General features: G+C 43.0%; 1 protein-coding gene across 4 annotated transcripts in view; it reads right to left on the reverse strand.

The window, feature by feature from the left end:
• The window catches only part of jarid2b (jumonji and AT-rich interaction domain containing 2b), a 352,517-nt gene that overhangs the window by 162,846 nt on the left and 177,665 nt on the right, over positions 1-12,006 (reverse strand). The window contains exon 1 of one of the 4 annotated variants that reach the window (XM_073023955.1): positions 3,780-3,798. The exons of 1 other annotated variant lie outside the window; for it this stretch is intronic. Coding sequence is in view for 2 of the 3 variants with exons in the window: in XM_073023954.1 (XP_072880055.1) it covers positions 3,363-3,495 (133 nt within the window). In the remaining variant the exon portion in view is untranslated. Of the gene's footprint in view, positions 1-2,579; positions 2,712-3,362; positions 3,691-3,779; positions 3,799-12,006 lie in introns of those variants that run through there. 2 more of the 4 variants (XM_073023954.1, XM_073023953.1) reach the window with 2 other exon arrangements.

Genomic DNA, 12,006 nt, shown 5'->3' on the forward strand with positions numbered 1-12,006 from the left:
TCATAAGACACTGAACATGGGGCAATCCTTGCAACAAACAAGGCATGAGTTTTGTCTGTCATCATCACCTCAAGTGATCCATTTGACCAGGGGAACTACACAACTTGTATCCAATGCAACCCTGGCCTCACCCTAGCTAAAGATATTCCTCTTGCCCATCCCCCTCTGTCTGTGACTTAAAACTAACTCGTTTTCTCATTTTCCCAGTTCTGACAAAGACCCCACACCTTTAAACATTAAATATCTGCTTCTCTTTTCACGGATGCTGCCCTGAGAGCATTCAGTGTCTGCAATATTTTCAACTTTCATGCAGTAACAAGCTATTCTGCATGGAGAGACACTGATAACACCAAACAAAATGATCAGGTCTCTCACTGACTGGCACATCAAAAAATCGACTTGGCTCTCAATCATAGGCTAATTTTCCATTCCACTTCACTTTGGTACAGACAAACTATGGATTGATGTTCTCATTTCGACTCCCTGATGTTAATTGTAATGGTACACTATATTAAAATGACAGCACGGGCTCAGAGCATTTCAGCACAGAAACAGGCCCTTCATCCCAAACAACCCACACAGACCTGTTTCCATCCAGAGTGTTGATACAGATGACAGCCAAGATGGAAAATCTAAACTACCAGGCTTTGCCCTGCCCTTTGCATATAGAATCACTGAAACTGCTTCTGTAAATTTGGAATGTACTGAAGTTGTTGGCCAAATACTACCAAGAAAGGAGATCCAGGTTACAGAAACTAAAAGGAAGTAAAAGCAGATTGTGTTATTCTTACTCTCCACAGCTTTCATAGTCGGGCTGAATGTCCAAGGGGCATCAACGTGAAGCTAAACAACTGCTGTGCTTTACAAAATGGCAGGCAGGGAGCAAGAAGCTGAATGAACCACAGAAGAATTAAAAAGGATAAAGCTGTAAAATAGATCAATATCATCCTACCACTGGTTTCAATATTTACAAAAAATAGACCAGAGTTACAAACTGACTTGATGTTTTTTTTTTGAACCAGCAAAAATGATGATAAAAGCATCTCAGACAATTCAGCTTTCTTTGCAAGTTTAGCATCAAAATATCAGGTTAGAGCTAATGTTTGAGACCCGATGCAGGATTTGAATCAACTGAGTTACAAGGACACGGAGCAATATCCCTGAAAAGGAGACAAAACAAGCTGATCATTGGCTTCCCTACAGCTGCCCCAGTATAAACGCAAGGCATCTAACAATAGCATGAGCAATATTATCTAACAAAGGGACCAGAGATTCAGAGGCAGTGAATCATAAAGCACAAGACAGGCCCTTCAGTCTACCAAGCTCACATCAATTATTAACCACCCATTTACAATAGTCCCACTTTATTCTCTCCATATTCCCCTCAGACTCTACCACTCACCTACACACGAGGGGCAATTTGTAGTGGGACAATTAACCCAACAGCTTGCCTGATTCTGGGACGTGGGAGGAATCCAGAAGTCCCAGGAGAAACCCACAGTCACAAGGAGAGCACACAAACTCCATACAGACAACGTCAGTCTCAGGATTGAACCCAGGTACCTGGTGCAGTTGGCAGTGGCCACTGCTGCCTTAATGTGTTTTTATAAACCACTGCACACTTTACAATTCAAACATATTGTACAGTGGCACGCATGATCCCACCAGGATATCTACTGATATTCTTCTTGTCACCTCCCATGAATTTGTAAACATTAAAGTCAATGAAAAGAGAACCCAACATCTTCCTTATTTCCCCAGCAAGCTATCAGCTGGCAGTCAGATTTTTAGCTTCACACCAACAATTCCAGAAGTCTGGCCCATGGGAGGGTAAGCTACGTGGTGCAGTCCCCAGGGTCTCTCTCACACACACACACGCACACGCACACACGTGCAGGGGCATGGTCATTTTTGCCTGCAAAAGACAGGAGATCAGCCGCTAGGCAGCTGCTAACAACGAAGCCTGGATGTACAGGTCTTTTAAAAACCTACCCAAACAATTTGAAAAGGCAAAGGACAGAATGTGATTACCTTCTGTCCTTTGTGAAACCAGACCTAGGCTACAACATGGAGGCCTGTACTCAACAAAGCTGCTTCTTGAGACATACTTATAAACAAGCAAATTAGGTTAAATGAAGCCAGCCACCCAATAAGACATGGTCTGATGGGGAGGGTAGAGTTGGGTGAGTGGTGGCAGGTTGCAAAGCAGGGGAAGAATCACTGTAACTGATAAGTGGAAAGCTGAAGAGGCCCAGAAAGTCATCAACACATAGATGTGGCAGCATCTGAGGGGGAAATGAACAGCTGACATCTTGGTTTGTAGCCCTCTGAGGAGTCTGTCTGTTGCACATAAATTGTCGTAAACATCAGTACAAAACAAACAAGAGGAACAAAAAAAAACCATTAAACAAGCTTTTTTCCAGAAAACAAGCAGAATACATAAAAACATTGAGGTCGTCATCTGATTTCTTATGATAATGTGCACATTAATAACCCAAGATGTTCAAATTAAAAAGTAAACAATAATATGACTTTGCAAAGCAATAAGGTGTTATATCAACATCATTAAATAGCTTTACCTTTCATACGTGCCCCAGACACTGGAGACATTGCCGTTCCCGCAGCAATCTGACCCAACTTGCAAAGCCCTACAAATGTCCCTTCTGGATGCCAAACAACTGTATTGCACATCACAAAATAAACCGAATATTTCAACAATGATATAACCTTAACCTTAGTCCGAATTACCAAAAAAAAAGTCATCATCACAGATCTGAACAGCCAAGGTTATAAAATGGCTCGAAAACTGACATGGCCCACAAATGTAGAAATCAAACAGCCCCAAGATGCAGTGGTCAGACTCAAACACAATGAACTTATTAACAGACTATTAACACAATTAACAGATGCCCAGATGCTGTTTGCTGTCAAGAAGCATATGTCCCCTTGCTGTGGACAGGAACAGCAGTACGCAACATTAAAATCTGTGAGACAAAGTCAATACAACACAATGCTACGCACATGAAAAAAAACAGCACTGCATAATATTTCCCTGGCGATGAATGTCAATGAAGACAAGAGCGCCGGTTCATCTGCAAGTTAAGAATGAGTTAAATGCAGAATCGCCAGCAGCATTCATCAGCTACACAATATATCCAAAGAGAATACTGCATAAAGCATTCAGGCCATTATTTACTAAATTATCACAGGAGTCACGTCTACTGCGAGGCCTGCCTGAGCAGACCTAGCCAAGCTAACGTTGCAAGGATCATAAAACACATCAACAGTGACGGCTCGAGAGCACACAGCCCTTCTCGGCATCCTTGATAAAAATAATCTACGTTTTCTCCCGAATCGTGCACCTTGGACTGTGGTAGAGGACAGATGGTGGATGGTCGACATCGTCACAGCCTCTGCCAATGGCATTCTCCAGCCGGCTTGGTGAGCTGCTAAAGCAGAATTCAAGATGAAGCCCCTGCTGATTTGCACTTCCATCAGCCCGGATCCTCACCGCCGATGAATGCTGTATCACATGACCAAAGGTGAGCTCAGTAACTCGCTGGCTTCAAGAATCCAAAGTACCAGTACGATAAAATGCTCAAATTTTTCCCTTCTCTTTTTGAAAAAAAATCCCCAGACTCTTTCCACTCAAAATGGGTGACAATTCAATTGAAATAGCTGTAGCCACTTCAGAAGTCTGAGGGAAAAACACATCAGATTTAAACTAAACTACAGCTTAAACAGAAAGATTTTTATTGCCAGTTAGTACAACAGCTCACCAGGCAAGCCTTTTGAGAAGTACATCTTTACATGTCAACAAACATCTGCTGTGGCTCTGCCCAAACAGAGTCACATGACCACTGCACTGCCTCAGTTTACCAGGGATTTTTTTCAGCTGCACAAATCAAAGCAGGTTTCAACCCCTGTTGCTTCATCGTTCCAACTCTGTTCAGCTACCCTCAAGTGACAATCCTTACCCTGCAATTTTAAATTCCATTCCTCAAAATATTTCCACTCTCCAGTATTCCAATAATCCACAGATTTAACCAATTGTTTCCAAGTGTATTTGGCACGACAGCAACAGAGCTGTCCTTAAGATTTGACCCCATTCAGAGGGAAGTGGATTTTGCCCGGTTAGTACAAAATTAAACTGATGCAAAGAGCAGATTTCCCATTTACTCCACCAGTTTAAAGACGCAAAAGGAAAATAAAATTAGAAAATTAGATTATTGTCACCTGTATCAAGGTAGTGAAAACACTGTATTGCACGTCATTTCATATCCCCAGCTCCCGAATGGAAACTCGTGTCTGCTCTTCCCAGGCCACACAAAACAATATTATAATAGATCATTGAAGAGCCTCTCAAAGTCCAACCCTACATCCCTGTCGTCAGAGGTGATAACAGGTAAGGCTGGCCAACAGGGCTCTGGTGAAGCTGTATAAACCAATGCCCTGTATGGTGGATACAATGGCTTACAGAAAAATTGCTGAACTCCAACCAAACCGTTGACATCAAACGATGCAGACAGGTGGTCATCGATGGCCTACGCTCCATAGGGAGCTAGGGACCAAGAAGAAGAGCACTGAAGTAGTACAAGGGAAAGCAGCAACAGAATGTAGAATAAAGTTACAGAGGAAGTGCAGAGCAGGCAGACAAGTTTCAAGGACATAATGAGGTAGATTGGGAGGTCAAGAGTCCACCTTATTGTTGCCCAAGTCATTTAACAGTGGGGACAGAAAGTGTTCGAGTCTGGTGGCACACACTTTCAGGCTTTTCTACCTTCTGACAGGGAAGAGAAAACATCTGCGGCGGGTGGAGTCTTTGATTACGTTGGTTGCTTTACTGAGGCACCAAGTAGTGTAAACAGTCTACGGAGGAACACTGATTTCCATGGTGTGCTGGACTGTGGTCCACAACTCGGCAACTTCGTGTTACAGGTGACAACTCCTGCTCTTGGTAGATACATACTGATATACTGCACTTTGCAAAGCCAGCTCAGCTTATTCTACATCTTTACATATTAAGCAGGAAACCAAGTGGGAAGTAAACCACCCCTCATAATTCTCACAGGTAACCTGTAACATTCTTGACAAGCCCTCCCCAGGTTAAAAACACCCAAATTATAAAGAGCTCTACAATATTAAAATACAAATCCCAATATATATACTATTCATCACAATCAACTGGATTACTCTCATCTCTTTCAGCAATCAACTTCCCAGCTCCTTACTTCACCCCACCCTGGTTTCACCTATCGCCCTATACTGCTTCCTCCCCTCCCCTCCCCCCCTCCCCCTCTGACTTCTCCCCTTCCTTTCCAGTCCTGATGAAGGGTCTTAGTCCAGAACATTGACTGTTTACTCTTTTCCATAGATGCTGTCTGACCTGCTGGATTACTCATTCTCTCCACTTTTAGTAATGGTTTTTTTCAAAAATCAGTTTTATGTTCTTCTGGTGCCATTCTTTACAATACAGCACAGGTATTGTTACCATACCAAGTAACTCTTCTGTATTTTTTAATTTACGGGACAGCCTGTGAGACAGCCTGTATAAATGCCTCAAGTATGATACCTTCTCCACAGCTTTAAGTTTCGTCACTTCAGAATTAGATGACTTTATGAGTTGATGTTAAAAATAATGGGAGGAAGTTGTTCCAAATGAAAAGGTGGTTCTGGTGAAGCAACAGCATTTCTTTAACGAACAATGGTATCAGGCTTCAGATATGGTGCCAAAGGGTAGGATCAAACAAGAGCAGCTCCTTGACAAAAAGGCAGAAGTAGATACTTAGCAAGGAAGTGGTCTTCCAGTACCCGGCTGTAGGGCTGATTATTCATTTGTCATGGTTGAGGAACCTCAGATCAGTAGCAACAACCTATGCTTCACAGAGCAGTCTTCAAACAGAGGACCTCCCAAGTTTAGATGGCACTGTGCCCCATGCTAACTGGAAAAGAATGCTCATCTTTAACCATAGCCATTTGTGAACATTAAGATCAAAATATCCACAAACATTTACATATTGTTACATATGAAACAGTATTTAATTTTACAATAACAAGTTTCCTCATTAGCAGTTAAATCCTCAAAACCACAGCAAAGGAAGTTGGGCAGATAAAAGAGGGTACTGAATGGTTATATTCAAATGCTATATTCTTGAAAAATATCAACCAACATTTCCATTCTAACAAAAAGTTTGACTTATCCAAAAATAAACATCCAAGGTGCCCAACAATTGACAACATTGCAAGGAATGGTAATATTCCACACAGCAGAATCACCTGATGGCAAAACAAAAACCTTCAATATGTGTTTAGTTGTGTTTAGGAGGAGGATCAAAGTTAAATGAGTTTCCCAACCCATTTTCATACCTTCCTGATCACATAGCTCTGCCCAAACTTTAGATGCAGGCAATGTTCTTTCAGGCTGAAGTAAAAATACAAAACGTTATAAGTACCGTAGATGTCGGATTATAAGCCGCTACTTTTTCCCCACATTTTGAACAGCTTTGAACACTGCGGCCTTTACTACGGTGCGGCTAATGCATGATTTTTTTTCATGCCGCCAAAAACATTTTGCCTCGTAACAGTAGACCAATAAAATTGATGAGTAGTTCACAGAGGTCCAATGAAATTGTACGATAAATCAAGCGCACTTTCACAATTAAATTATTGTAAATCAGTCATTTGTACTCACCCTCATCAACATGGAAAACACTCGAAGAAAAGCATTGTGCTGCCTTTATGGCAGTTATTTAGTTTATAATATTTTCGCTTAGTAATTCATTTTCTAGTTAAAGTTAGAAGCGTTTTAACTATATTTGTTTTCTGTACTACATCGCGGGATGCTATGACGTCACACCCGATTTCGCCGCGTCTTGTGGGAAAAATACCGGTTTGCGATAAACGGGAAGGAGGGGGCGAGCGCATTACGCGAGCGGCATTAGATCTGAGCGAACGCTGCTTTTAAGTTAAAGGTGATCAATAACTTTTCCTGGTAGGCTGCAGTATATATATTTTTTACCAGTCGTTAGGAGATATTGGAATGTTGTTCAGTAAAAAAGTATACGCAACGTATATTTAAAAGTAGCCGCGTTACAGGCACGGTTCGAAAAAAAGCATTTGCAATATGTATTTGTTTATGTTACCATATGGATTTAATTAAAAGTTAAAAAATCCTCACGTGTAATATCTTTCTGTGTAAATATCTCATATTACAACGTGGGACACCTGCGGCCGAAAATCCGGTGCGGCCTAAAATCTGGTGCGACTTGTACAAGTACAAAATTGATTTTCTTTCTAAAATTAGAGCCAGCGGCTTTTAATCAGGTGCGCTCTGTAGTCCGGAATCTACGGTACTCAGTATGTCAGACAACTCCTGTGGACAGACAGACACACACACAGAATTATTCAGATACCCATTAAGGGTCATCGTCCACATCTCTCCATTTGCTCAAACGTAATTTTTTTGACCCTGCACTGACAACCTCGGCCTCACAGAAAGGCAACAGTGCGACTTCATCTACTTTCCAGCTAGCCTCTTTCCCCTCTCACCACCTTTTTATTTTGGCATCTTTCCCCTTCTTTCTCAGTCCTGAAGAAGGAAACTGTCCTGAAACCGTGACTGATTAATCTTTTCTATAGACACTGCCTGACCTGCAGAGTTCCTGTAGTGTCTTATGTGCGCTGCTTTGGATTTACAGCATCTGCAGATCCTCTCGTGTTCATGTATACACTTTGGGCAAGCCTCAGATTTAAAAAACTTTCCTCAAGCTAGCTGTGACATACAACACAGGACATGTTGAGAACTACATTCCAAGTTCAGCTCTGTGGATACCAGCACATTAAATATAATGGGTCAGGTGGAGGTGGAAAAGAATCTGAAAAATCTGCATATTCTTGTTGCCACTGTTTACTACCGGTCTCTGAAGAGGAAGGCTCTGTGCAAACATGGTCTAACATGAGACCATGCCAACACATTTTCAGATACATTTTTATTCCAAAATTGCACCAATTCAAAACATGAACTGGCTTCCTATCAGAATTAATATTGCAGCCATCTTTAAAGGGTAATTTCTTATAAATTCCAGGTTATTAAAAGGCAGTAATTTGAATTTATGATACAACTATTCCATTCCCCTTATGGCACCTGCTTTTGTAAATGGACCCTGGATTTCCTCACTTGCAGACCCTTGCCAGTTGAGACGGCAAAAGCATCTCCCTCACAATCTCCATCATCACAGGTGCACTGCAGGGATGTGTGCTTAGCCCCTGCTATACTCACTTTACACCTACGACTGCTTAGCTAAGTAGAGCACCAACACCATATACAAGTTTGCCAACGACACCATTGTTGTGGGTAGTGATGAATCAGCATGGACGGATATTGTAAACTTGCCTGAGTGGTGTAATAACAACAAACTCACACTCAATGTTAATAAGACCAAGGCACTGATTGTAGACTTCAGGAAAGGGAAACCAGAGGCCCATGAACCAGTAATCATCAGAGGATCAGAGGTGGAGGGGGCCAGTAACTTTAAATTCCTGGGTGTCACCATCTCAGAGAACCTGTCCTGGACCCATCATATAAATATAATTGCCAAAAAGAATGACAGCACCTCTACTTCCTCAGGAGTCTGCAGAGATTTGGTATGTCATCAAAAACCTTGGCAAACTTCTGTAGATGTGTGGTGGAAAGTGTGCTGACTGGCTGCATTACGAACTGGTATGAGAAAACCAATGCTTTTGAGGTAGGTGACCTCAAATCCTACAAAAGGTAGGGAATTCGGCCCAATACATGACAGGTACAGCCCGCCCTCCCAATCATTGATAATGGATAGGTACAACACACTGGAGGAACTCAGCAGGTCGGGCAGCATCCATGGAAACGAACAATGTTTTGGGCCGAGACCCTTCATCAGGACTGACGAGGGAGGGGGCAGGGGCCCTATAAAGAAGGTGAGGGGGAGGGGGGGAAGGCGGCTGGTAGGTGCCAGGTGAAAAATCAAGGGGTGGGGGAGGGGAAGCAGGGAGGGGATAGGCAGAAAAGGTGAAGAAGGAATGTAAGGGGAAAGCACTATGGGTAGTAGGAGGTGGTGGAACCATAAGGGAGGTGATAGGTAGCTGGAGGAGGCGGCAGAGTGAAACGGGGATGGGGGAAGGGAATTACCAGAAGTTGGAAAATTCAATGTTCATGCCAAGGGGCTGGAGACTACCCAAACGGTATATGAGGTGTTGCTCCTCCATCCCGAGTTTGGCCTCATCATGGCAGTAGAGGAGGCCATGTATGGACATATCCAATTGGGAATGTGAAGCAGAGTTGAAGTGGGTGGCAACTGGGAGATCCTGTCTGTTGTGGACGTGCTCAACAAAGCAGTCCCCCAATCTGCGTCGGGTCTCACCAGCTTTGAACTTTGTTCAAGACATGTTATATGATGCATGACACAGATAGTTTATGGAAATTCCAACCTGTCTCCTTTAAGATGCCCTAGTACCTTCTGATGGACTGGATGAAGAAGTGGGGCGACACAAGTCAACGGGAGAGTCAGGGAGCCAAACGAAATGGAAATCAAGAAAATGCCAGATGCTGGAAACACTCGGCAGTCCAGGTAAAATTTGTGGAAAGAAAAAGAATCTGGTTGAAGAATTTTACTTATTCAGTTCTCATGAAGGGAATTTGACACAGAAACAGAAAACCTACAGCACAATACAGGCCCTTCGGCCCACAAAGTTGTACCGAACATGAACCTGCCTTAGAAATTACTAGGATTACCCATAGCCCTCTATTTTTCTAAGCTCCATGCACCTATCCAAAAGTCTCTTAAAAGAACCTATCGTATCCGCCTCCACCGTTGCCAGCAGCCCATTCCATGCACTCATCACTCTCTGCATAAAAAAACTTACCCCTGACATCTCTGTACCTACTCCCCAGCACCTTAAACCTGTGTCCTCTTGTGACAACCATTTCAGCCCTGGGAAAAAGCCTCTGACTATCCACACGATCAATGCCTCTCATCATCTTATACACCTCTATCAGGTCACCTCTCATCCTCTGTCGCTTCAAGGAGAAAAGGCCGAGTTCACTCGACCTATTCTCATAAGGCATGCTCCCCAATCCAGGCAACATCCTTGTAAATCTCCTCTGCACCCTTTCTATGGCTTCCACATCCTTCCTGTAGTGAGGCGACCAGAACTGAGCACAGTACTCCAAGTGGGATCTGACCAAGGTCCTATATAGCTACAACATTACATCTCGGCTCCTAAATTCAATTCCATGATTGATGAAGGCCAATACACTGTACACCTTCTTAACCACAGAGTCAACCTGCACAACTGCTTTGAGTGCCCTATGGACTCGGACCCCAAGATCTTTCTGATCCTCCACAGTGCCAAGAGTCTTACCATTAATACTATATTCTGCCATCATATTTGACCTACCAAAATGAATCACTTCACACTTACCTGGGTTGAACTCCATCTGCCACTTCTCAGCCCAGTTTTGCATCCTATCAATGTTCCGTTGTAACATCTGACAGCCCTCCACATTATCCACAATACCTCCAATCAGCAAACTTACTAACTCATCCCTCCACTTCTTCACCCAGGTCATTTATAAAAATCATGAAGAGTAGGGGTTCCAGAACAGATCCCTCAGGCACTCCACTGGTGACCGACCTCCATGCAGAATATGACCCGTCTACAACCACTCTTTGCCTTCTGTGAGAAAGCCAGTTCTGGATCCACAAGGCGATGTCCCCTTGGATCCCATGCCTCTTTACTTTCTCAATAAGCCTTGCATGGGGAACCTCCATACCTCTCCAAATGTTCATAAATCCTGCCTCTCAGGATCTTCTCCATAAACTTACCAACCACTGAGGTAAGACTCAATGATTTATAATTTCCTGGGCTATCTCTACTCCCTTTCTTGAATAAAGGAACAACATTCGCAACCCTCCAACCCTCCGGAACCTCTCCCGTCCCCATGGTGCACGTTCTCTCTACCATTAAAATGATCAGTACATAGTGATTTGAAACAACCTGCTAAAGAATAAAAGTCCAGTGTTTAGGGAGCACTAAACACATACAGTCCAGAAGCCAAAGGCATCTTTAGTATCTGATGCCGAATAAAAGGAGCAATTCACATTCTGCGTATAAGGCTTCCAAAGACCTTTGATGGGGCCACATAATAAGACCTCGACCATAAGATTAGAGTAGAATGACGCCATCTGGCCCATCAAGTCCACTCTGCCATTTCATCATAGCTGATCCATTTCCCCTCTCAGCTCTAATCTTCTGCCTTCTCCCCTTATCCCTTCATGCTGGCTAATCAAGAATCTATCAACTTCTGCCTTAAATGACTTGGCCTCCACAGCTAGCTGTGGCAACAAATTTCACAGATTCACCACTCTCTGGCTAAAGAAATTCCTCATCTCCTAAGGCTGTGTCCTCTGGTTTTAGACTCTCCCATCATAGGAATCACCACCTCAATATCCACTCTATCGAGGCCTTTCAACATTCAATAGGTTTCCATGAGGCCCCCCTCTCCTTCTGAATTCCAGTGAGTAGGGACCCAGAGCCACCAAACAATCCTCATATGACAAGCCTTTCAATCCCAGAATCATTTTCGTAAACTTCCTCTGAACCCTCTCCAATGTCAACACATTTTTTCTTAGATAAGGGGTGCAAAACTGCTCACAATAATAGGCATATCATCATCATTCAAGACCATGGAATAAAAGGGGCATGAGTAACATGGATAGAAAATTGTCTGCCGTACCAATTAGTTAATTGTATGTTATCTAAGCAATGGTCATTGTAAATTGTCCTGTGATTAGGCTAGTGTTAATTAGGTGGGTTGCTGGGTAGCATGCCTCATTGGGCCAGAAGGGGCTGTTCCACACTGTATCTTTACATAAGTAAGGAAATAATGCAGTGAATGAAGGGAAAAGCAACGGTCTACAAAGAGACAGGTGCAGGATGGCAGATGAATTTGAATGCTGCAAAATGCTGTGT

Source organism: Hemitrygon akajei, chromosome 20 (genome assembly GCF_048418815.1).
Source record: "Hemitrygon akajei chromosome 20, sHemAka1.3, whole genome shotgun sequence".
NCBI lineage: Eukaryota > Metazoa > Chordata > Chondrichthyes > Myliobatiformes > Dasyatidae > Hemitrygon > Hemitrygon akajei.